The 26,615-nt window shown below is 46.6% G+C and overlaps 1 protein-coding gene across 1 annotated transcript in view; it reads left to right on the top strand.

Moving 5' to 3' along the window:
* PHF21B (PHD finger protein 21B) overlaps nucleotides 1–9,680 on the top strand; it is a 162,304-nt gene extending 152,624 nt beyond the window's left edge. Inside the window, exons 9-13 of the mRNA XM_010575274.1 lie at nucleotides 3,340–3,362; nucleotides 4,753–4,911; nucleotides 5,947–6,022; nucleotides 6,971–7,074; nucleotides 9,456–9,680. Of these exons, the coding sequence (XP_010573576.1) occupies nucleotides 3,340–3,362; nucleotides 4,753–4,911; nucleotides 5,947–6,022; nucleotides 6,971–7,074; nucleotides 9,456–9,680 (587 nt within the window). The remainder of the gene's footprint in view (nucleotides 1–3,339; nucleotides 3,363–4,752; nucleotides 4,912–5,946; nucleotides 6,023–6,970; nucleotides 7,075–9,455) is intronic.
* Nucleotides 9,681–26,615: the final 16,935 nt, after the last annotated feature.

Here is a 26,615-nt window from a genome sequence, read left to right as displayed (position 1 = left end):
CACCATGCAGTGAGAGGACTGATTGAAGAAGGCAGTGTTGCCAACCCCAAGTACTTAAAAATATATGTTGAAAAATTGGGATTTAAAAAAATAATTACTATTCTGGGCTTTTCATTTGCCTGTTTTCATCAGCTTTAAGAAACTGCTGTCCATCCTCAAAGGCTAGAAATTTACCATACATTTTTGCTTTAAAAACAACGGCTGAAAACCACACAATTGTTCTGACTCCAAGAGCTGGAGCCATAAATCTAGATTTGATGGCCTTGAAGATGCCTTCTAATCTTGTATTTATAAGAACTTCAGGTGCTGAAAATTTCATGGTAAAAGCCTTGAGAATGAACAACTCAGAGGAGCCATTTGGGGATGATGATGATTAGCTCCTGTGAAGAAGCCCATTCCAGGAAAAATGTGCAACATATAGAGAAGGCAAGGAGTTGGGAGGTGGGAGGTGAAACACAGAGAACATTGAGTACCATTTAATTCTTCAGACAGGGCCCATGTAGGATTTTAAGAGAGAAAGTGAGAAGCTTGAGTTGCATTTCAGAAGAGGAGAGAAATCCAGTAAAAAATGTGATTACGTCCTCGCCCTCGTGTTGCCTTTATAACTTAGGCTCTACTGTGGTGCATTAGCGGTAAGGGAAGACAGGCCTTTTTCTAAGCCAAATAGTATTTCAGTATTAGGAGCATTTACAGGGGTAATTTCAATTATGACATGAAGTTTTGGCAGTTTTTCAGCGTTTGCTCGATATCCCTGTCAAGTGTCATGTTTAGTGCTTGAGATTCACCTTTCTGGCCCTGCCGTGAGTTCCTGCACCACGTGATTGCCAACTGAAATGCAGCGGTGCTTCTCTCTGCCTTCAAAACTTCATGTGCTAGATGCAGGCAGTTGGCCTACTTACCATATGGCTCTCATGCATAGGGTCTCAGAGGACAAGAGGGGTTATTACATGGTAAACAGCTATGATGACATGCCTCTTAGCAGGAGCCCATGCTCACGTGAGCCCCAGTGGAAAGAACATTATTCCTGGCTTAGTTTTATCTTCAAAATTAAAATTATAATTTATTATTTGTCTTATCGTAGCACTTGTTTTTCCCATGTAAACACATGGGAAAAAACAGGAGAGAATGGCAATGTTAGCACGCTGTGCTGTTAGCCCCTCGGTGGATTTCATTTAAGTTAGGGTTTGATATCTCTGACCTTCTTTCTGCCGCGTGTTTCCCATTTTATTTGCAATGAAGAAGGCAAGTGACAGAGCTCCAGTGATGCAGCTGTCTCAGAGCTGCTTGGAAATCAGCACTCTCTCCTTAACTGTTAATTCCTCTCCAAATTCTGTAGCTTTGGTATTTCCAGCATCCAGAATCTGTGCTGGGATTCCGCATATTCTGACATTTTTAAGCTGGACTTCTTTACAGCAGAACTCCCCCTCACTGTTGGGGTTTGTTGACTACGTGCACCAAGAGCCATTGTGCGAGATGCTGTGCAAGCTCTGAACTGCAGACGGACGCTGTCCCAGACAGCTTGGCACTGTAGGGATGTAGTTGTCCACTTTAGGTGCAGAGCTGACTGCTCTTATAAAATGCCTCTTTACAAAAATTGTCTCCAGTTTAATTTTTCAGCAACTAGAAGGCAGAAGTGGACATAATTTTAAATGTTTAAAACTTTTACTCTAAAGTGAGCTGAAAAGAGAAATAAACAAACTAACAAAATCCCTATGAAGTACAGGAAACAACTGTCATTTCCAGAAAAGCAGAAGAGAACAATTCTTGTAAATTTTGAGCAAAATGTCAATTAATCAGGATTCATTTATCTGAAAATGTCTTACCTGAAACGAGGTCACATCCCCTGACATGTATCATTTGTAGAAAAGACTCTTCAATTATCAAGCCTCTGTTTATCTGAATAACATTTATATCCCCTGAGTAATTGTGGTGTCATATCACGGTGGATCTCTGTGTATTTGTGTATATGAAGTGACATCTACAGATTTTATAAGTCTGTGATTATTTATGGAACTCATTGCCAAAGGATGCTACAATTGTTGGGAAAAGTAGACAAATTTATGGGAAAAAAAAAATTATCTAAGGCTGTTAAATATAAAAATGAAGATGCAAACTCCAGGTCAGGGAAGCCCATAAACTGCTAGTGTCTGGAAGGATACTTCTGGAGTAGAAAAATTTACTCTGTGTTTGCCGTGTTCTTGCACTCTGTGTGTGAGTAGCAGCGCTGAATGCTGTTAACAAAGGACCCTGGGCTTTATAGCCTTTGATCTAACTTCAGTGAAGTTGTTCCTTCATTCTTATGTTCCTCTTTCTACATGTGTGTGAGGTCTGAATGTGTCTGCATCTTCATGTGTATGCGTACATCAGTGTATAAAATGAATGTGTAACAGCGGGAAGCAGCTCCCAGGTTGGTCTTTATATGAGGGATCACGCGGGGGCAGCTGTATTCCCACAGTGATCAGAGAGGGAGCTGAAGAAGGACAGGAGGACAGAACTATCAGTTTAGTTGTCTCTACTTTAACCCAAAGAAAGGCCTCTCCATCAGCCATTTGTCACTGGGACAGTGTGCACCAGCCTCTTACAAATCGGCAGCAAACATTACGACCCACTCTGCGGTTTCCATAAAGCTGTTAAAATTTTCTGGCTTTTTATTTTTGGACCAAAGCGTGATGAATTTCAGAAATATTTTTATGAAAGGCTTGGCCTCCTTTCTGGTGAGCTCTGATGGTTCTTGTTCTTATCAGGCTGTGAATGCAATCACTACAGACTCAGTTCATCAAAAGGTCAGGAAATCTTGGCATTTGGGGTGGAGTAGTTTGATGATAAAGAGTTGATGATAACGTAAAGCTCACTCCCACAAGTAGCTGACCATTTTGGCCATGAATCAGCTGAACATTTAAACATGTGTTTAACGGTAAGTTAGTGGCACCGATTTCATACTCCAAGTTAAGCGCCTCCTTAAGTGCCTTGCTGGTTCAGGGCCAGACTGTTTATCACCCAGCAGGCTGAAGTCCTTAAGAAAGACTTTTTGACTACTGGCATGTGGAGAGGAGCTCCGCATGAAAATTTCTGAAAATTTGAAATAGAATGTGTTTCTCATACTATGACATTTTAGCATCAGACCTTTGGACGTAGGATTCCTGCAATGTAAATTTTTAAATCTCAAATGGTAACTCCGTTGCTTGCTGTTGCATTCTTTCCTGCCCACGTTAATTTTGGCAATGTCCTGATCCCCTGTGTCACAGCTTCACTAAAATTACTCCCATAGCTGAGAACTAGCATTCACTGCAGCTACGTATTTCCCACTAATCTGTTCTCTGCCCTTCTTTCATATGCTAGCAAATGAGGATCCATTCTGGAAGGTATGTGTAGCAAAATTTACGTATTACCAGTGTCTTTCTCATTACTGTGTAATTCATTGCTTGCTTCTGATTATTGTAGTCTCTGCCAAGGTACAAAATTGCAGTATTCTCTTTGCCTTTCATATTGCTTGTGTGAAACATTTCCCACTTAACTAAATATTTGAGCCCCTAAGTTAGAATTTCAAAGAGATGAACTCTTGGGCTTTCATATGCAAAGCTTGACTTTAATGCCTTTGTCGAATCCACTGATTGAGAAATTGCTAGTCCAGATTTGTGGGCTTAATGAAAATTTTAAGAAAAATGAGTAACCATTCTAGTTTGTATAGATTAACTCTCTTTACATTGAGGTTAAAATTAAGACTTTTGGAGCAGGTAATTTCTAAAGAGAAATATTTTGGAGAGCAGTTTTTTGACAGGACTGAGTTAGAATTCAAGATACAAGCCTGACTAAAACTATCATGAAACATTATAATTAATATCCCTAAAAATGAAAATATGCTTTTGGAATTAGAAAGATACAAAATTATTATTCTCCTTCCTGGAAAAGCACGAGGAAAATCTAGGGTTTTTATAATCATTCACAAGCCATGAGAGTTTCAAAATCAGTATCTCCTTTATTAAAATGCACTTAATTATACAAAGAGTAATTAACGTTGCCACCAGATTAGCATAGCAATTTACTACATGACATTGTAACTTTGTTGATGAGTCTTAGTTCATTTTATATATTGCATCAGACAAAGTACTAATCAGTCTTGTTGGAGAAAGGTTGTCAGAGCAAGTCTGAACAGAGAACAGTTAGTGCCAGGGAGAACAGAGGGACAGAGGAGCCCTCTAGAGGAGTTCACAAGAGAAGAGAGGGTACACAGCAAAAGGTTCTGCTCAAGTGTCCCCTTTTCCTACCCGCTCTTTGAGGCAATGGGCATAAAACATGGAACTGTGCTTTTTCCCCAGGAACTTTTTCTTGCTTGCTTCCTTCTGCTTTGGACTGGAAGGACAAGGGATCCACATATTGACTTTGACCCATGCTTCAGACTAGAGCTGTGCATGGTGATACATGCGTTGGAGTGATACATTATCAAAACCAAGTGAAATAATTCCTGCGTCACAAGCTGACTATATTCGTCAACTCCCTCCTGTATTTGATTAGTTGTTTTTTATTTTTCTATCTGTTTCAATTTATGGAACTTCCTTCTGGCTTCTTGTTTGTTTGTATTTGTTGCTATCATACACCGTTATTTCTGTCTTCTTCTACAGCAGCCAGGGTCCTTTTGACAATTAGATTTTGTGTTTGAATGAGCCTGTCTGCTGCAATAGCAGCTTTGAATGCTGTATAGAGAGTAGTTCTCAATGGATTGACTTTACCCAAGCCATCCTTCTTCTCCTGCAGAATGAGATCCACCACGATGAACACTGCACTGCTTGCAAGCGCGGCGTTAACTTGCAGCCCTGTGGCACATGTCCCAGAGCATATCACCTCAACTGCTTGGACCCACCCCTCAAAACTGCCCCCAAGGGGGTTTGGGTCTGTCCAAAGTGCCAACAGAAGGTAAGCTAGCCGGAGGACAGCATGCCAAGACCAGAAAATGGGAGAGACCTCGAATTTGTGTACCACTAAACTAATTTAACCTCTGGTCACACCTTAGGGGACTACAGTAGCTAAAGTAACACTGAGAGGCTTTTAGTGCAGTTTGCAGCATTTGTTTCTGGTATTTTCATCGTCCTAGACTTAGAACATACACTGAGTGCCTTAGCTTCCCTGTAATTGCATCTGCTGGGATTTGTCCTTTTAAAATGTCTCTTAACTTCCTTTGTTTCCCTTCTTTACCATAAAGCTGCCAGCATGTCGGGTTGCCATACAAGTAATGTAAATGTTACAGATGAGGGAGACAGTGTCAGAAGGAGACACTGTTCACCAGTGGATCTGAAAGCTGTGAGGAGAACACTTCCTTTTCTTTAAATCATGTTTATTACACACAACTATTGATCATAGTCATGTCAGAAATGCTAATTTGTCTAGTTGCTGTGAATAATGCTGATTGCACGAACAGGAAAACAATTACTAAAACAGTACGGTGTCACTAAATTGTAGAGCGGAGGCTTAGATTTTGTGCCTTAGAGTTCTTTGTGTTTAGCATTGAGATCACTGTTCTGTTCCTTTGAAAATGTCAAGGGGAAGTTCTACTATGCAGTTGCAGAGAGCAGAGCAGCCCAGGATTAGATCCACACTCTCGTGTTTTCATATGGACCACCAACTTCTCCCATGCTGAGGAGACAACACTCCTGGTAGTGTGGAGATCTGCTTGTCAGGGGCTGAAGAATGTCTTCTGGCCACGGCAACAAGAAACAGAGGATTTGTAATCCCCTTCTAGCACTGTTTGGTAGCGCTGTTTATAGTGATGCATAAAGGAGTAAGCCCCAATGGAGATGGCTACTCAAATTATTCTCTCGGTACTTTTCAGCTTGCGAATTCTGAGACCAGGACCCTAGATCTGGTCCTGCAGCGCTGTGAGGCTGGAGGAGGAAAAACATTAATGCGTGTTGTTATGGAGTCCTAACTTTTTATTATTTCCTGGGCTTATAGGTGTTAAAGAAAGATGACAATGTGCCATGGACTGGAACTCTGGCTATTGTTCACTCCTATGTTACTCATAAAACAGGTAGGGATTAACGCAGCTATTGACAAGGGATTCCCTGCTCGTGACGGGTGATGCCATTTGAGTCCTTCACAGCACTAATATTAAAGTAGTGTTGTAATGCTACCAGGTATGATGGCATTATTAAGCAAAGGGCTATAAGGGGCTGTGACTGGGAACAGCAGGTCACTTCCTCTCCCCTTCCCCTTGGTCTGCTCCTTCGCTATCTTCTGTGTTTAAGGAGGCTGAGACTGATTTCTCAGGAACTTCACTCTGTGGAGGAAGCTATCATCAAAGTGGTGCCTTCCTGAGAACAGGGCTGAAAACAGGATTTTGAGGCAGAATCGTATCAGGCTGGGAGGCAGAGACTCACAGTCAGGCTAGGCAGAGCCATGTCACTGGGTATGTAGCACGATGCCAGACTAGCGTCTCGGATACTACAACAATATCAGCTCCTAATTGTTTCAGTATCACAATCATTAGCGTCAGGTGTCGTATGATATCTCTGCGCTAACTATTACTTCTTTTAGTTCCCTGTCTCACTCTTACAATGGGCTGTCTGGGGCATTAGATCATATTTGTAAGGAGCTTTGCAGAGGTCTGGTACTGTTATTAGTGTGCTTTTCAGCCAGGGTCGCTAACTATTGCCATTCCAGGTGGATGACCTGTTTTCAAATACCATTCACCTCTTTCCTGGAGACCTCCAGGACCCCATGTGGTCCAAGGATTAATTTTAATTCATCTCAAAGGTGCACTATAGCTTTGGGGTTGTCCTGTGTGCTAGCCGTTGATGTAGACACATGCATGCAAGCAGAAACTCCAGATTTATTTGGCTGTACCTGCCAACAAAAGGCTAATGAGACCAGAAACTCACCATTCAAAATAGGTGCCTCTGCTTTCTGTTGTCAAGTGCACAGTTTTGCTACATGTCCTTTTCTTAACTTCTGCATCCTTAATCTTATTGTTCTGCAGTCAAAGAAGAAGAGAAGCGAAAGTTATTAAAGAGAAGCAGTGAGCTGAAGAGTGAGCATAGACAGTTAGAAGAAAAAGATCGACTTCTCAACAATGCAGTGAAGGTAGGACACCTGACTGGGGACACTGAGTCTCCTGCAGAGATGTTTATAAAGAATTTATGCCTGAAAAACTGGTATTTTGTGGCTAGAAAATGATTTATTCTCCCAAGCTATAGATGTTCAAGTGTGAATGTGTTTCTGAGGAAGAACATGTGGTTTTCCTTTATGCACAAAAGCAAGCTGCTGTGGCAGGCTGAGGAGGAGAAATCACCTGAATTGCTGTTGCACACACACACCCCCTGTTCCCCCCCCTCAAAATAGCCATGGCTGCCTGCCTTGTAGTGCCGTACACAGCTCTGATCTACCCAGTGACTTTAAGGCATTTCCATTTTCCCGGTGAAAAGTTTTGTCACAAGCGTGTCCTCCAGTGGTAGCTGCTTGTCTGTTAGCTCAAAACTCTCGAGATTAGGTAGAAATAACCATCTTTATTTGTCTCAGGGGCTGAATGTTGTGACAACCTCTCCATGACTGGAAATGGATTCACAATCGTTTTTTCCGCAAACTCATTTCAAAGCTAAACGCTGGCTGGAGATGTCTCCCACCCATACCATGCTATGAGGACCAGTCTCTGACAATAATGACTGGGCTGAGTTCAAAGCCGTAATTCCTATCCTCCGTGGCTGAAGGAACTTATTTGGGGCTACCTCACGTCAGGCCCACTCTTACGGGGTAGCTGTTAGCTTGCATGGCAGTCTCAATAAATATTTGAAACTTCCTTATTCTGGAAAAATCAAAGTGGCAGCTGCAGGAGTAACTGGTCACTACTCGTTTTACCACTGCAGTTATCCAGAGGAGGCACGTTAAAATATTTATCACATTTAAAATAGAGTGGAAAGAAAAGCAATAACTTATTAAAAGACATCACAGTGGGGAATATTCCCCGTAAGTGTGTATAGCCACCATCAGCACTAGTGGAAACACACATGTGTATGAAGAAGTGACTCTGGGGTACGGGATATCTTTAGTAGGTAGGAGAGTGCAGTGGGGATGAGGTGTTTGGAAAAAGAAAAGCATTTGGGGATGCAGTCAGCTATCAGGGGTATGTCAGGGCTGTCAAAATCAGTAAGATTTCTACCTAAGCAGAATCAGGTTCTTTCAGTGGGCAACACTGTCTTATTTAAATGGTAATATCAGCTCGTTCTATTTATTGGAGATATATCCACTTGAAAGGGGAAAAGCAATTAAAGGTGTGCCGGCACAGAGCAATTTAATTTCTGACATTTGCCTTAGCAGAGATTTACATTAAAGAGAACGCTCTCACACACACCACAGGTGCAATGGTATTATTTGGTAAAAACAGAACATGATTTATCCTTCACCTGAGATTTCATCTGTCTAAACCAACCTCTGAGCAGCTCCACGCAGTTGCTTTTCATACAACTTGACTTTCAAGTGAGCATTTCCCGCTTCCCCAGCACTGGAGAATGCCCCCCCTACCCTGGGCAGTCTAGACCGTAGCCAAAGAGGAGCTGTCTGCAGACAAGTAACCAGTTTCACCAGACCCCTGGGCCCACTGGGAGAAAGAAAACAGGAGGTTTCAGATATTAGAGAGGCTACTGTCCCCTTCCATCTTGCAAATAGGCTCAGGGCTTTGGGCTGTCACATAGTCCCTCGCAGGCCAGCTGATAGCATGAAGGATGGGACGTTAGCTGCAGCAGGACGCAGCTGGGGAGGGAAGGGAGGTTTACTGATTCTTTCTTACCTCTTCGTGGAGAAGAGGGAGATTTGGGATGCCTTCGTCTGGCTCCTCCTCTCGTGCTCATTTTCATGTAGGTTTGTATAAAACGTTTCAAGCGATTGTGGGGTGCGCTTTGGCCGCCCCATAGGAGAAAGGCTTTCTTGTGACTGCGGTGGTATAACAGTAGTGTGTTAGGTCAAGTTTTCTGCCAGAAAGATATTGACATCATGTTTAGAGAGATCAACTTATCTTCACAGTACTGACTCCCTAAAATGTGTGGCACATACAAAACGCATCATGGTGAGGTTTATCCCTCGAGCGTTTATCAATGTCTTTTGGCAAGATTTTGAGACCTCACTGGTGCCTCCGGTACTTTCCAGTAATACAGCTATTACAATCCCGTGCCAGTAATCTCTTTGGAGTGCAGAAGGCATTTCTGCCAGGCTGCCTAGAGGATGAGGTCAGAAACGTCCTCTGAATGCATTTGGACCGGGATGAATATTGTTACCTTAGCTGCTGCAGCGTATGCAGCACTGGTGATTACTCCATTCGTTAAGCTGTGGTTTTGCTATCCCCAAAGGAGAATATCTTTCATTTGAGCACGACGTGCGCTCAAGACACAAAAGGATGTTTGGAGAGATGTTTGACACCAATTTGAATGTATTCTCAGTCTTTCCTTCTCTCTCCCCTTCTCTTTATTTGACAGAAATGCTTAGAGCTAAAAACCAGCCTGTTGGCCCAGCAGAAAGGGACTCAGTCATCACTGGAACGTCTCAAAACCCTCATTAGACTGATACAAAACGAGCAGATGATTCAGGTTACCATGACGACCACCACCACCTCCTCCCTGCTAACTGTCCCCTGGATCAAACCCTCCCCTGCCTCCGCTGCCATGCACAAAGCCTTGCAGCAATCACAGGGTAACAACTGACAGAGCCGGCTGCGAGAGCGAGGAAGGGGGGAAAAACTTTATACACATGCGCAGAGGAGAGATTAAACTGAAACAAAGGAGATAAGGAACAGTCTCAGTTTTGATACGCGTAGAAACTCGCAAACCAATCAGTCCAGTTTGTAGGTCACTGTGGCAGCAGGTTCCCACGGAGCGGGTTGTGCTGCGGTTTTGTATTTGCCGAGACCTTCAGTGCTTATGAGATTTCTTTTGTTATGTTGGCCTTAATGTATTTATGACTGAGGAGGAACAGGAAAAGTATGGCCGATAGGAAGCGGGATATCCTTTTGTGGGGGGCAGACAGGTTTCCAGTTCTGCTTTAAGGGGAAAAATTTCAATGCAAAGAGTTAGTGAGCTAGTAGAGAAGTAGTTGGGCTGAAAGCTGTGTGTGGGAGGGAAATCGGTGAGATAACCAGAAACTGAACTACTTAGGACTCGACATGGATTCTTATCAGAGGAACAAAGTTGGCCCCGTTGATTCAGGTGACCTGGAGATGGGGCCGTTTTGACCAGAACGGCGTCACGGACACTCACAGAGCCTTCGAAACAAAAGATCGGGTTTTTTTCAGTATTATTAGAGTTGAGAATTGCAGATATTTAAATAAAGAAACTGTATGAAGTTAGCATTTCTAGTAAAATATTGAAGTATTTTCATGCTGATGCTTCTGTATATGCGTTCCGAAGTATTTAAAAAAGTATGACTGTAAAACTCCTTACTTTTTTGCAGGTCCTTTTTACTTATTTTGCTATCGGTGTATTTTTCTCATGGAGTTTTTGTGCAAGATTTAGCATAAACCATAATAGTGGATATCTTTGGCAGGTTGGGTTTTGTTTTTTAAAGAGATTATTTTGGGGGTTTTCTTTTTTGTTAATTTTGGATTATTTTTTTTTTAAGGAGAAAAAGCAAATAAACATTCTGTTTTTTGTTTCTTGCCAGTACAGATAATATGCCAAAAAGATAACTTTACATTTTTGTACTGCATTTTTATTGTTAAAAATATGTAACGTGATTTTTTAATTATTATTTTTGTTTTTTGCTTGCAGAAATATCTGCTGAAATGGTACAGGAAAAAAAAAACTGCCTCAAGGGGTTGTTGTTTCTCGTACTGGATAATATCAAGAGTTCTGGGGGGAGGGACAGGCTATGGAAAACGTAAAGGGTTTGTTGGGTTGTTTTTTTTTTTGAAACTTGATTCCTTTTTAGTATTTTGTTGGATTTTAGCACATTTGGGAAGCGTTTAGCATTAGCCTGAGAAAATCCCAGTGCGCCTGCTTGTTTCACTAGCTAGTCTTCCTGATACTGCAAGGGTCCGCCTGGCCCCCTCGTAGGCCACAGCCCCCCGTCACTCTGCGGCCTGCCCGGGAAGGTAGTGATGGGCACCCCGGTTTTTCTCAAGGTCATGCACACACACCAGATGCCATCGTCTCTGTCGTTTATGAGTTCTCTGTCAATTAGCACAACAGGTACTTAAGGAAAGCAAGAAGCCACCAGAGCACGACACAAGGCTAGTCTCTCACATCAGCATATCACATGGTGCCGAATATCTTTTTTTTTTTAAATAAAAAAAAACCACACGAGGGACTGGCTTTTTCCGTCGCCCATCACTAGGCAGCACATGGTCCCTTCAACCATTTTCACAACTCCGGGAGAAACTGTGCAGTACTATACAAATCTATTTTAATACACAACACTCGGTTGAACAAGATTTTTATATTCTTTTATTGATGAACAAAGTGAACTAAGTAAAACACAATTGTAATACATTGGTTATTGTATGCCAATTATGCATTCTAATGTGGCTTGCAATGTAAATGTTTTCAGGTTTAATGATTTTTTTTCCTTCTCAGACAAATAAAAAAAGGAAAAGCGTGGAAGGTTGAATATGTGAAGAATTTCTGAAGAAGTGTCTTGGACTGTTAAAAGTAGTTATTTTGAAAAGGGGACTGTCCAGTGGATAGTGTGCATAGAAAAAAAAAGTGTTTGTCTTAAATATGCCAATGTAGTTTTACTTCTTTATGATGCATTAAACTTGATTGACAATTTAGTGGCGGTGTTGTCGTCGTGATATCTGCTGCCGAGGGGATGCAGCGTGGCCTGCCCAGGGCCGCTGCTGTGACCCCTTCCCTGGCCAGGCTCTGGCTGAGGGGGGGAAGTGACCGGTGCTGGTTTCTCCAGCACCGTCTTCAATTTTCAGATTTAAACGATGCCGGAATGACTACAATACTCGCTGCTTTCCTTCTTCCAGGAAGATGGCCTCTACCTGGAGGCCGTCGTGTCTCCCGGGCAGGAGCACCCTGTCCACCCCCTTTCTTGGCTTCCCACCTCTTGGAATAATTTCCCATCCCACTCTTCCCTGGATCTGCACGTGGAGACGTTGGCGGTACCTCAGATCTCTCCCTTTTCCTCTTGCCTGTCTTGTGGGTTGTGGTTTTGAAGTTTTCACCAGGATTTAAACACTGCGGTGGGCTTGGCCCGGATTGAGATGACCCGAGTCAGCTCGGGAGCAAGCCTCGGGCTTCGAGGCAGAAAAAGGTTGTTACCACAGGGTGACGTGCTGCCGTACGTCGGCCAAGCTGGCCGCACGTGCTCCTTACCCACTCTGTGCGCTTGTGGGTGGCGTGGTCTTCGCTGACAGTGGGTCACTGGAGGGAGACTGGCCACAGACCGAGGACACGCGGTCGGCTGCAGCAGACCTGCTGGCAGAGCTGGGGGCTTCGGTTTCACACCTGCACTTCCAAGTGTTCTTCAAATGGGGGGCGGGCCCATTTTGTGAAGTTGTTTATCAGTCACTTTGTAAACATAGTAAAGAATGAGAGAGAGGCCCCTCACAGGGGCTGTGTGGTTTCTGGCCGGTGGAAGGGACAGAACTTCCCAATAAAATGAACCGCATGAAAGCAAGACGTTACAGCTGCATAAAACCTACCACAGTGGCTAATGGGGTTTTTTTTTGCCAGGAGTTGGGAGAAAAGGTATTTTTTTGTTTGGCTGGGGGGGGGGGTTGCCTTGTCTTCACTTCCTGGCAGTGTCACCGTTTAATTTCGGGCTGCAATTAGCAGGGGAGCTCGGCGCTGCGTCCTCGCTTCCCCTGCAGCTGGGCTGCCCCCTCCTCCCTCCTGGCCTCTGCTACGGGAAGGGCACCCTGATTTTTCCTAACATTGCTTCCAATTTTAGAAGACACCTCTCCCCCCAAACCAGCAAAGCCAGAAATTGTAGGTAATCCTCCTCCTCCTCCTCCTCCTGCCACCACCCTAATCTAGAAACTCAGCACTGTGCTAACAGACAGGAGCCAATTACAGAGCTCTGCGTGTTGCCTTAATAATTAATGCGGTTGCAAGGGAGCGTAGGCTTACGCTAGCCTTTAATCTTCGATAGTAATTTAAATTAAGGTTTTGGTGGAGATTTGTAGGAGCCACAGTAGCCTCCGTGTTCCTTGCTGCGGCACCAGGCATTGTCTTTGAAAAGAATCGGGAGCTGCGGGGTTCCCAGCCTCCCCTCCCAAGCGAAAGTTATTTTTACAGCTATGCCAGACTTCACAGCTTCAGAGCTCTTTATTTTAACATGACAGACTGTTTTCTGTGCGTAGGACCTTTTCACATGCCATTAGTTATCTCGCAGAGGAGCTGCTCTGCAAATAGCCATTCAAATGAAACGTGTTGTCTCCAAGCCTGTCAGTTTTATATTTGCACCTCTTCAAACGTAATTTCGCCTACTCTTCCTTCTCTCACTGCCTCCCCTTCCTCAGAAAAGAGAGGAAAAGGAACTCTTCTGTCTGTTGGGAAGTAACACGGAGCAATGCCAGCCCTTCCCAGCAAGCAAAGTGAAGAACGCTGGCATGGCTTGTTTGGGTCAGGATCTCGGACGTTTTTCAGGCTTCATACTCCTAGAGGGAGAAGCTACGATGGATCCACTATGCCCTAAAGGCTCAAAAATCAGGAAGCAAAGTCAAGACCCCTCAATTTTTTTTTATATTTAGCTCACGATCACTGGCAGCAATTTTTGCACGATGGATTTAACGGTAGCGTCAGTCCAACTAGTGGCTTCTCTTGCGGTAGCCCTCTATGTAAGGATGACAGCACAAACCCTACAACAGCTATATTAGGAGTTTATTCTACGTGCCGACATACTCATCGCATGCTTAGTTTCCTAGCAGTTTGATGGCCTATTAGGAACACTTAAACTTTTAGAAGAGTGCATTATAAACTGATGCATACTTTTTGTTCTGTGTTCTGCAGGTCCTCTGTAGTTGAAAAGAGAGACATTACACTGAAATGAGTGGCAACAGCCACATCAGATAAAATTCCACTCACTTTAATCAGATTTTGCCAACTGCAGCTTATTTTGCTTAGGAAATGAAGCCTGGCTTCTGAGATCAATCACTAGTGACTGACTGGTGCAAACAGAAAATGCCAGGCTCCGCTTCTGTAAGCCACTTTTAAGTTCACCATGGTGAATATCATTAAAGGAAAAGTGGGGTTTTTTTTCTTCCCTTAAAAAAGCAAACAAAAAATTGTCATGATAGAAAAAAATACTACAAAGCGTACACAGGCATATAGAGATTCTAGCCAGGGAGCAGGAAAAGAAAAAAAAAGATGCCATTGCTCTTTGAAGTTGCTGTTTGCATTTGTACTGGCAGATTGCAGATGACTTCTGTGCTGTTTAAATGCAGCAGAAATGCTACACCCCAACCTTTGATTATCAGCCTCACTCATTAAGCAGTTACCACAGAAATTTTAATTCACTTTTGTATTTAATCTTTGGGCTTGAGATGCAGCAATAAATAGCCTTTCCCCTCAATATTCATGCTGGAAACATAGCTGGCTGGCAATCCAGTTGCTGTTGACGAAGCACTCTTCCAGTGCCGAGACGTAAACTTTGCCGCGAACATCTCGGTGCTTGCGCTTCGTCCGTTCCGCGTGGGAACTGCGCTGTTTCCTTGATCTTGTGTACTCCTGCCCCCCACTACGGTTGTGGCTAGACTGCAGAGCAGCAGTGCTGCCGTGATTGCGGCTCTCCATCGCCTGCCGGCCCAGCGAGCGGGTGGTCTGGCTCACTCATTGCACTCTTGAACTCCTGCGCGCTTACTTCCCTCTCGGGGAGCCGAAGGGAAATGTAAGGAGAGCCCAGGGTGCCGAGCAGGAATCATGGCTAATGCATTGCCCTGAAAATCAGAGTGATGCTAGCTTCATTATTTTCCATTTCAGGAGGCTTGAAACAATAATTTCATGAGTGAGCCCAATATCTCTTTAAAAATTACATCTTCCCCGCCTCTACGCACACTCCTCATTTTCCGAAGTGGGGAGGTTTGCTGCAGCACAAGGGAGAACGAGCCGCGCGCAGCCCCAGGAAGGGACTTTTTATCCCTGCATATGGGTGAGCAAAGCTCCGAGCCGGTGAGCAACAGGCGCCAGGCAGCACCAGCAGTGAGCCTCCTCCCTTGGTACCCAAGCACAGGCAACCTCCAAGGTACCAGGGGAGTTAAGAGGTCTTTGAAAAAAATCCAACCCCCTCTCTCTCCCGGTCATCCAGGACATCTCTTTGTCCTGTTGCCAATGTGCTGTAGGTCATTGAAACCCAGGGTTGTGGGTTAAGCTGTAGCTGCTGAAAAAGAAATGGTTGTGCCATTGTTGGATGTGGACATGAGCATCCTTCACCCTGATGGGCTTTCGTGTCCCTCCATAGCAGCCCTTCCCAGTTGTCTTCGTATGCTTCTTAGGGCCACTTCTGCTTTGTTTGGCCATGGAAATGTTATTGCTTTGTCTTAGTTAAAAACCCAAGGAGAATTAGGAAGGGGTGGCATTAGAAATAAGTGCACGAAACAGCAAACTGAGAAAAATGAAATGCTGGTGTGGATATTATGTTATTGTTTAAGTACACTCGGAAATTTTCCAGTGGTTTGAAATTGCATCATTAAAAAAAAAAAAACAACCCACATGTTGAGCTACTGTGTTAACGTGCTGCTTATCTTCCTTGCTTACTTCATGACTGCAAAAAATAAACCAAGTCCCACCCAGTAGTTCTCTTCATCTGGGGGTACCACCTGGATCATTGCAGCATCATTACTGGGTCCTATTCTTAAAGCACGGAGGAGGTCGACAGTGCATCATTTCTAGCTGCAAACTTGCCAAGGGAAAATAAATACCCGGCTTCACTGTGGCTTGGGAGGCTCCTTGTCACGGGACTGAACACCCGATGGGCAACAGCCGCTGCAGCACGTCCCGGTTGCCAGCTGAAGGCTGGACCACACGTCTGTGCTGGGCAGCAGCCGCCGAAGGGCGAGCTGCATTAGGGAACATCAGCATGAGCCTTACCAGCTCAGCAGCTAATCCCTGTGCTATGCCGTGTGACGCTGCTAAGCACTTTTAAGCCATCCCAGTGAGAGCTTTTGCATATGTTGGTATGTTTGTACTTCACCTGTGACGGCTCCTCTGTTTTATCTGGCTTCTCTTAAGCTCATGGCTAGACAAGGGACCGTTTAATGGCTTCCTAGCTGGTGCTTTGAATACACATTGGAAGAGCTCCCAACAAGTTTATGTCTCTACCTGCTTTTTTTTTTTTTTTTTTTTTAAAGCTCTACTTTGCACATGGCTTTGAATGCTACCCAGGACCTCAGTGTAATGCTGACCTTGGGAAGTTCCTGGTTCCCAGTTTACTTGCCCAGCCCATCCTTTTCCTACGAACTGACACTCTCGTAATGCTCTGAAAGAATAAAATTTGTCTGTCATTAAAGCAGAAGTGTCAAGCCCAGAGTGGAAAGGAGAACCTGGCACGTCCCTTCTTCCTCATGGCCACTGACAACTGGTGGTAGCTCCATCACCTGTGGGAAGGGTTTGTCCAGATACGGACGTTACCAAGCCCCGTTAGCTGTATTCAGTGTTGAGGCTCATTTGTTCGATCCTGCTCAGCTCTGGGAGGCTCCAGCCTGATGGAAATGGCTGATTCCAAGGACTTTTCACACAACATATTTCTACATGTTTTTTTTGTCCTCCCAATGAAATTTATCTCTGGGTTTCCAAGCAGCTGGGGAAGAGCTGAGACTGTGCGGGGCACCGCTGCCCCAGCCGCCTTCCCCTCTCCATCTGCTGAGGGTCTCCGGGGGCCTCATCCAGCCAGCATCGGGGACAGGGGAGGAGAGAGTTACCACCAGCCAAGTGCAGGTTGCATGAATTCATCTGAGTTGGGATTTGATTTGACATCAGCCACCTGGTGGCTTCAAGCTGAGCAGTGTTGGAGTTAGAAAAGGCTGGGGTAGCAACACTGATTTGATGTGATTCTTCCAAAGCAAAACCAGCCACTGTCATGGTCAAATATGACATATTTGAAGTACAGGAGATGGCCCTCTGTTGCACAACTTCTCCCCTCTGCTCCTCAAGTCGGTTGGGTTGGAGGAGGGTGAGTGAGAGCAGGACTTGGCCCTTAGACAAAAGGACATTTGTTTTATCAATCCTCATGTCTAGCATTAACTCTTGTAACAGGAGGTCATGGCTCTTGTTTCCAGCAAACACTTGTGGTCTCTCTCCACCTCCTCCTCTCTCTCCCCTGTTTATTGAAAAGCCTGGAGTTGCTCCAGGGAACAAGGGCTTTCTGGGTTCAGACCCAGGGTGAGGGTTGTTGACCTTTAAGTCAGGTTTTGGCATAAACTTCAGGGGTGAAGATCCCCTTTCAAGAAATGGCAACCGGGGGAAGAAATTAGCAGGCGCCGGTGTGGTGGAGTGGGAGGTGAGAGCAGGGACAAGAGGAATCAGCAGAAAATTAAACAAAATTATGATGATCTGTGGATGCTAACCCTCCTGGCTCTGGGCAGGCTCCTATTTGTAATGAGTGGTCCCTCCACTCAGCCCGTGCCAGGCAGATGCATCTCAAATGTCTGGGCTGTCAGGCCCTTAGGAATATCTGTTTGATAGCTCAGGATCCCTTCCCCACCCCTCACTTATTTAATAGCTGAAGAACATCAAGCCAAGTTCTTTGTTTTTATTTTTGGGTTAACTAAGAATAAAAAGTGTGTAATTAGCTGCAAAACAAGGACCATCTACAAACCCAGAGCATGAAGGGCTCTTTAAAGGCCACCAGTGTTCCGAGTGGAGCGATGAGCAGGTGTACAAGGAGCAAAGCATCAACCTGATCTCTCCGCAAAGCTGCTTGTCCCCAGCCAGGCTGGGCAGTGTCCAGCACTGCAAGGTGAAGCGTGTTTTGCATCTCTACTTTGGACAGACGAAGGGACAGAGAGAGACAGACAGACACACACAGAGCAGCACGGGATGGTCACCTCCATATTTGAGCTCTTGCCTGGGATGGGCTTAACGCCTCATGGGAAAGGGGAAAATTGTTTCAGTCTCTATGAGCTCTCTCCTCCTCCCCAGCTCGTGATCCCAAAGCAGCTTTTCTGCACAGACAGCTCAAAGCCACTTGGCCTGGTGGGATTCCTGCTGGGTTGTGCTGGGTGGGGAATGAAAGGTCGTAGCAGAGACACTCACGGTGGTATGTGAACAACCCTTGGCAAACGCTCTGGCAGGTTATGATGGTTGCTGTCAGCTGGCCAGGCTGCTCCCTGCAGTTTCACTGATGCAACCTCTGCTTTCTTACTGTCGCCCATGGCCGAGACGTGTGGCGGTGCCCCTTACTTGCCTAAGCAAAGGCAAAAGGGTCCTAGTTGGGAACCATGTCCCCATCTGTCAAGCATGGATTGGCGGTGGCAAAACAAAGTAAGAATTAACAGGCTGTGCAAATGGTGTTTCCTTCGATGGGGGATCTGCCTTTGCTGGGGGACCTGCCTGCACTGGGGGACCTGCCTTCGCTCTACTGGCCTCGTTCCACCCGCGCAGCCGAGCCACCAGTCTCCTCCACCAGTTCTGCCCCAGGGGTGGCCGGCCGTCCTTGCCAATCTGCCCACGCTCCTCCAAGACGGACGGGGAACCGGTCGACTGAGAGCTCGGCGGCCTCTCTCCTTTCCCACCAGTCCCCGGTGGGAGCTGGAACCGGACTGGCTCGGGGCGGCCGTTCCCCTGCCCTTCCCTACGCAGCACGGCTGCCGAGGCCGCTCGGAGACGCCGCCCAGGTCCCCGGCCGGCCCCTTCTCCTCCCGCCCTGGCCCACGACGCCTTCGGAACCCCTGGGCCGGTTCCAGCCACGTCTGGCCGGGGAAGGGAGGTCGGTCCCATGACGACGTCTGCCTGCGGAAGAAGCGCCGCGGAAACAAAGACCCTCTCTGGTGCGGGGCGAGGACGAAGCTCGAGCTCACCTCTGCGAGCCACGGGGTCCACCTGGAAGAAGAAACCCGAAGCGCCCGCAAGCCCAAACTGCCCGAAAGCCCGTCCTTCCTCACCGGTACAGAGGCGAGGGAAGGACCCGGCGGGCGGCATCCCTCCTCCGCGGCACGCACGAGCCATCCCCGCCTCGGCGCCGCTGGCTACGGCATCCGAACACGTGGAGCAAACCCGGGGAGATTTGGTAAAGCAGCGCTGCCTTCCCCTCCCGTCCGAGGTCACGCCGCGCAGTCCCCTGCGCTGCCATCCTCCGTCGAATCCCTTGGGCTGTTTCGGCGACGGTTCTGGCTCTTGCTATAAGCCTTCGGAGAAGCCCCTGCCAAGCGCCCGGGGACGACGACAACCAGCCCGGCTACCCAAGGGCGACGGGGGACTCTTCTGCAGGGGAGCTCCCCGACGGCTCGACCGCCGCACACCCTGCTTCTCCCCATCCCCTCCCTGAGACAGCTACGGGCGAGGAAGAGGAACGCCAAAATCCTTACCCTCCGTTGCTTTCCCGTACTCAAGTGTTACACCAGGGTTTTGTGCTTTCACCCAAAAAGCCACTCTTATGAGGAGTGGCTGAGGGAACTGGGGTTGTTTAGGCTGGAGAAAAGGAGGCTGGGGGAGACCTTATTGCTCTCTACAACTATCTGAAAGGAGGTTGTAGCAAGGTGGGTGTCAGTCTCTTCTCCCAAGTAACAAGTGATAGGACAAGAGAAAATGGCCTCAAGTTGGGCCAGGGGAGGTTTAGATTGCATATCAGGAAAAATTTCTTCAGCAAAAGGGTTGTCAGGCATTGGAACAGGCTGCCCAGGGAAGTGGTTGAGTCACCATCCCTGGAGATATTTAAAAGACTTGTGGACGCGGCACCTGGGGACATGGTTTAGTGGTGGACTTGGCAGTGTTTGTTAGGTTTACGGCTGGACTTGATGATCTTAAGGGTCTTTTCCAACCTAAAGGATTCTGTGATTCTATCATCACCCCTGCCCTGTGCCCTAGGCATTTGGGGCTGCCATGGGGCTGCCTCACAGAGGGTCACCCAATGTGCTGGGGCCAGAGGGGCACTTTTTGGGGGGTAATGCAGCTCTGGGTGTGTGTCTGTGACCTGTTTCATTTGACCAGGCTCAGACCGGAGCCAGGAGGGGAGTCTCAGCAATGCCCATCACCTGCCGGCTCCTGCCCTGCCCATGCAGCGCTGGAGCAGTAACTAAACATTTCAGCCTAGTAAGAATTGAAAGGCACATGTAAAGGCCTCAGACATGAAATAATAATGAAACAAAAAAAACAGATCAAAGTGTTTAATTTCACTCTAAGTAAGTACTTTACTCTCACTCTTAGAAATTCTTATCAAAGACAGGCAGATGTCACTGCCTCCAGGGGTCTCAACTCGGTGGTTCCCGATTTGCATTTACTCCACAAATTTGCCTTCAAAACCAGAGACCTATGGTGTAAAAGCCGCAGCAGGTTTTGCTGTGGCAAAACCACATGCTGAAATTTAAAAACACCGCGGAGCTGGGTAAAGCTTTCCAGAGATGATTCAGTGCTGCACAATTGTAAATACAAATAAATCCATGTACAAATGACATCAAGCCTTCGCATACTGGCAAGATGAAGTATTATCAAGTAACATAAATGTTTATTTCCACGGTAAGAACACTAGCACAACCCTTCCTTTGGGGCTGTGTATTAGGCAGGAGTGGGTTCACAAGGTTTATAATTAAAACGTGGTCCCAGCCCCACCGTGCCATGGGCTGGGCACCCACTCCTGTGGCACTCGGCCCGCATTAGTCCCCTTTTTCTCCAGATGAAGGTGGGGATTGCTGGGCTTTCATGTGAGGTGGTTTGCCTCATTTTCTGTTTTACCCCTCTGGTCATCAAATTGCTTTCCTCAGTCAAAAGCTTACTTAATGAGCGACATCATAGGTTAGTTTATTGGAAATGGCATTGCAAGGGCCAGCTGGGAGCAGGGCAGGGGCAGATCACCTGGGGAGGGCACCATGAATTTGGGACATTTTCCCCTGAAATCTGGACTCATCCTGGCTTGGCCAGCCAGGCTGGCAGCCTCTGCAAATATGACATCAAAGCAATCGCATCATCAGGGAGCACAAAACCGGGATGCGCCCAGAGGAGCAGGAGCTGCTGTGGCTGCACCAAGCGTATGCGGCTCTTAATCTGTAAGGGGACATTGATGTGTGGGTGCCACTCACTCATGGCAGCAACTTGCTGAGGAGGTTGTTAGCATGAATATGCAGAGATCACGCTATAGGGATGCTAGCATTGGCCTGTCTGTAATAAATTGGGTCTCCCTGGGAACAGAAAGGGCTGAGGATGGATGGATGGACAGCCCCACATGCTTCCCCGACCAGCAGGTAGAAGTGTGGGGGGGGTCTTCCTCCATCCCTCGATGGAGCTGGGCCACCAGTTTACCCACCCCGAGCTCTCCCAGCCCCCAGGAGATGCCTGAAGGGTGGTGGGACTCCCTGCCATCCCAGCTGCAAGGAGCCAGGGATGCGCAGCAGGGCTTTGCCCTGCTGAATTTTGGAAGATGAGGTTGCACAGGGCAATGCCAGGTCACTGGGATAACTCCTCGTCTGCCGGCAGCAGTCCAGCTGGGTTGTTTCTCTGCAGTGGTGCTATGAGAGGGCCTCATGGTTGCCAGCCTGAAGGGTATAACAGCCAGGAGCGGGTTGGCCAGACCTTGTTTCTGAGCTCAGCTAACAGCCTAGAAAAATAAACTGCAGTCTAAATCCTCTGGGAGAGAAAACAGCAACATCCTATGTGTTACCAGGGCATAATAATAATAATAGCAGTGCCAGAGATGTGCGCCTTCAAAGAAAATAGTGCAGAAAATAATTGAGCACTAACCTAAAAGCCTGGGGTGCTGCTCCCTGGCTTTGGCAGTGCTTCCCAGCAGTGGGGTCTCCCCACAGCCCTAAGCTCCTGATGAACATCAGGATTTTGGATTGAGGCAGATTTTAAAGCACCAAGACTGAAGTTGACTCTCCTTGAACTATCAGGACCCGTTTGCCAGCTGTTAGCGCAGCTGGAGGAGCACAGGAGCTACGGTGCCAAGAGCTGGGGATGCCCAGCCATGCACTGGATCAGGTCACAAGAGCTTTATGCTTCTCTTTTAGCGGCTCTGGGCAAACACTTGGACCGCTGGGGAAAGCTACAGAAAGGGTGTAGACTTGCTTTTCTCTGCCCAGACAGAAACAAATCACTGGCCCCAAATCATCATGATTACACTACAGCTAAGAAGAAATTTACCTGCTTAAGGCCTGCTTTCTTCTGGTGACTGCAGTGTGATGTGGTCAGCCAGGGACCAGGGGTGCAAGGACTCCCCAGGGTCACCCTGGGACTGATGCCGGCAGAGGCAGGATTTACCCTGAGGGATTGACTCTCTCGGCATAGCACCAAGGCCACCCTCTGCTAACACCAGACATTTCAGCCTTGGAAATGCCCATTCAAGCCTGGCCAGCTAGCTAGGCACCATGGCCGTGGCACAGAAGGATTTTTGCCAGGCAGATGCTTGGTGCGCTCTGTAAAATTTTGCTCTGACATTTGTCCCCTGCCCCCTCCCAGGCCCGGGGAGAAATTAAGCAGCCGTGCATATGGGTGCACACCTTGTCTCATAGGTGCCAGCTCGAGCTGCCAGGCTGTTGTTTTGTATCATCGCCTCAGTTGTTCCTACGTTATAAATACTAAATTCGGGGTGCTGAGTTCAGATGCTCCCAGTTGGAGGTGAGATTTGACTCCCACCCTTTGGCTGCTGGCACCATCTTGCTGGGCTGGTGGACCAGCAGAGATCTCGTGCTGGGAGGTCTTCGGAGCTCCTGGTAAAGATGGATGTAGCGGGAACCTTCCCGTCGCAGCCTCCCCCTTGCCCCTAAACAACCACTTGGAGAAAACTTCCCACCATTTTGCAGCAGCCCTTCCCCAAGGTGCCGTCGTCCCAGCTCTGAGCGCTGCTCCCAGCACACACCAGTGCCCCGGCCCACGGGGGCTGTGGGCACAGGCAGACCCGCAGTCAGCAGCTGGTGGGGATGAGAAGGCTGTCAGGCAGCCATCACGCGCCGCGCCGGAGCCGCCGTCTGAAGTCATCCTGAATTAAAAACTAATGATAGTTTTCTTTGATAGCTCATTTTTGATAGCGCAGCTGGAGAAAAAAACAGCCACAAAGGGAATTCAATTTTTTTTAAATAATTAATTTGACTCTCTTTACTAGATGATTTCTGGGTATTTTCAGTCATCTTTTTAATTTCTCTCTGTACAACATGAAGGAAGTCTTTGGCAAATAAAATGATTGTCAAAGTCCTGGGCGAGGGAAGGTGCGGGAATGAAAAATTTCCCAGTGTGCTGATATTAGCTTATCAGCCAGCCTTGCTCTCCATGGACAAAGAATGGAGCAAACCGGATTAGGCCCAGATGAAATGCCTGGTTTAAAGACCAAGGCTGGCTTCATGAGGAAAAGGTTGGCTGGATATTTGCGACGAAGGCAAGAAGCAGAACACGCTAGTGCACAGGGGACCAAATCTGGCACAGCACAGGTGGAGACACCTAACCAGCTGTCATAAAATAGTTATGATGTTTCCCACTCACAGCATTAAGCGTCTATTCACCAGAATTGTGTCTGTTCAGGTGCTTTCCCTTTCCCACCTCACCTTCTTCTCTCCTTTAGAAGTTGAAGGAGCTTGGGGCTTCAAGCAGCAAGCACAGCCTGTGGCCAGTTTTGGGGCTCTCACTGGCAAGAGGCAGGGCAGGGCACCGCAAACCTTTTATGGGTAGATGGAGAAGTTCGCTGGCATGAAGGACAAACAGAAACGCCTTAAAAATCCTCTCCCCAGCAGCTGATCATTTGTTCATAATGATAATAAAATCAACCTGTAATTTGCACTTAGCTATACTGATGTGTGCAAAGACAAAAGGAATGTGCCCAAGACAGAAGTGTTGGATGTATAAAAAGTGTATGGCACGTCTTCTGATTGATACACAACATGAGCTTAATGGTGTCTTTTCTTCTGCTGTTCAACTTTGGGACCCCCTAATGGAAAGACCAAAAGAGGTGTGATGCAAGATGCATGTATGAAGAGCTTGACATACCACATTTAATGTCAACCCACTCATACTTGACACAGTCCGGTCTGGGATATGGCGACAGTCAATTCCCGCAGAGCAGCTCTGGCTGGCTGCTGTGGCCGATGGACACCTACACTGATCTGCATACTCAGCCGAATGCCTGTGTTTAAACAGGTTAAGAGTGATTTAAGGTATTACTGTTGAAATGCTTTCTCTCCAGATCATGTTTAGTCTAAAACTTCCCAAACCGCTCTGATCACGGCGCATAAGCAGTGTGTGATAGGCATCAGCTCCAGCTGATTAACCAGGAGCAGACACCCAGGGGAGCCCCACCAAAGCAATCCACTCCCACGGTACCACATTTCGTTACTGTCGGTGCTTCTTAGCCACTGTCTGACAACTGCTGTGATGACTTTTCAAGTAACACTTCTCATGTACAGTTTTACTGCATTTTGTTAAATTTAGTTGGACACACAAGGGTGTTCAAAACAATTATTAGCCCAACATGCATTTTTCCAGCAGTTGTCATAAGGCTGAATTAAAGGGTCATTAAAGGATTGATATCTGGCCTGCTGTAACCTGCCTTGGCCAGTCTGTACAGCTTTATTCTGTTTTTAACTTACCTGTCGACCAAAACATTGGTTGTTTAGAAGAACCAAAAAGGTGCCAGTGACTGTGGTTAGGTGCCCAGAGCAGTGAAGAGGTGCTGGGCTGAGTTTCAGGAGCTTGAGGGGTTTGCCCTTGGTTTTGATTATCATTGCCCTAGTTGTGATGTTTGTTAGCCAGGAGCTTTGATTTCCTTCTTATCTGTCCCACCCTTTCCTGCGCTTCACTGGTGTTGTCCATCATGACTCTTGCGAGGAGGAACTGCCTTGCCATCTCTGCACTATCCATTGTCTTCAGTGCCTTGGTGCAATGGGGTTCCTATAGGGAAATCAATAGCTTGAGTTCTGAGGCAGCCTCAACCAACTTGTCCTCCACGATGGTGCTGCCACAGCCAGGTCCGCAGTGATGGCTGTGGATGCAGGACATGCAGTGACTACAGAAAACACAGCCGTCACGCTGGGAGAAGAGTCCTATTAACTTTCAAGTGGTAATTATATGGAGAAGTTGTGATACTGTGACATGCAGAGAATGGGGTGTTTATTGCCTTCCCGGCAGGAGCGTGCCGGGTGTCAGGGCTTGTGAAAGCGCTCTACAAAGCCTCACATTATTTTCATCCTCTCATTTATATTACTTTGTAAAAGCTCTTTTGGTGCAGAAGACAGTGATATTATCTCACTGAATTTTAATGTTATTTTGTAATGGAATGGATTTGTTTTGTCCTTGTGCCATGGCCACTTAACCCATCAGGGCTGGCGGTGTGCACTCTGAACCCTGGAAGGCTTTTGCCACAGTATTGCTTGGGAGGTCAGCCACAAGCCAAAGATAAGAAAAAAAAGATTTATTCAAGCTTCAGAACAGAATGTGGGGATGGGAATAGAATGTACGTCTGCTAATCCTTCTGCAAAGGTGGAAGTGGTTTGTGATAGTCCCACATCTTGCTTGTGCAGTGGTTTTTGCAGCAGCATTAAGTACTCCAAGCAGATGGGACTAACATGAAAGCATTTGGGGGGCTAGTGGCTGCTGCTGTTTGGTAGCCCAGTGAGCATGAGGGAGCTCCTGTACTGAGAGGGAAAGGGAGGATGGAAACAAGTCCCCTCTACAACTCCTAACATGGAACAAGGCGGACACCAACACCAGCCCCGTGCCTTGCTCAGCTCTATGCACATGTTCAGAGTGGAGAGCTATGCAGCCTGATGAGATGCTGTTTCTATTCTGGGCATGGTCATTAAATACAATATTAGCTTTACTGGACATCAGCTGTGGCTGCATTTCATGTATGCACCAGTATAGTAGGTTTTTCAAAATATAGAGGCTGATGAGGAAGGCTGGGAGTGGTGGGAAATACAGAAAGGAAGAGATCTTCTTAACTTATTTTCCCCTTCATCACAACAAGTGTTGGGTTATTAAATATAAAAGCTCAATCTAGTTATCAAAAGCATAACCACCTTTCTGCTTCAGAGATGGGGGAAACATGATTTCGGCAATTTCACTCACTCAAACACTGTAATCTGAAACTCCCCCACAGAACCAAACCTCTTGTGGTTTCTGCTCAGCTCATCCAGCCGCAGAATGGCCACGGGAGCCTCGGACCACTCCTATCCCCACAAAACGCAGTGGGGGACACGTGCGTGAGCGCAAACACCATCGCCCAACTTACGCAGCCTGCTGATGAAGACGGATGTAAACGGCAATAGGCAAAGGATGCAGCTTTGAAGGGGTGGGAAATATATAGGGGGAAAAAAAAAGACAACACTGGGAGGTGAAGCAGGGGGAGAACATGTTTCTTTGGAAGCTTTTGAAACAGAGAAACTAAGTACCTTACTACAGCTCTTACTATTTTTAGAACTTTGGGTCAAGAAATTCTTGGGTGAAGCGTCAAAAATCCACCCATCCAAAGACTCTTCCATGACTGCTGCAGAAATCCAGTTCAGACACTAAAGATGATGCAGTTTGGTGCATTTTACAGTTGCTTTTTATTGTCCCATTAATTAA

Source organism: Haliaeetus leucocephalus, unplaced genomic scaffold (genome assembly GCF_000737465.1).
Source record: "Haliaeetus leucocephalus isolate CR32 unplaced genomic scaffold, Haliaeetus_leucocephalus-4.0 Scaffold473, whole genome shotgun sequence".
In the NCBI taxonomy this organism is placed as follows: Eukaryota; Metazoa; Chordata; class Aves; order Accipitriformes; family Accipitridae; genus Haliaeetus; species Haliaeetus leucocephalus.
This window is presented reverse-complemented; position numbering and strand designations above follow the sequence as displayed.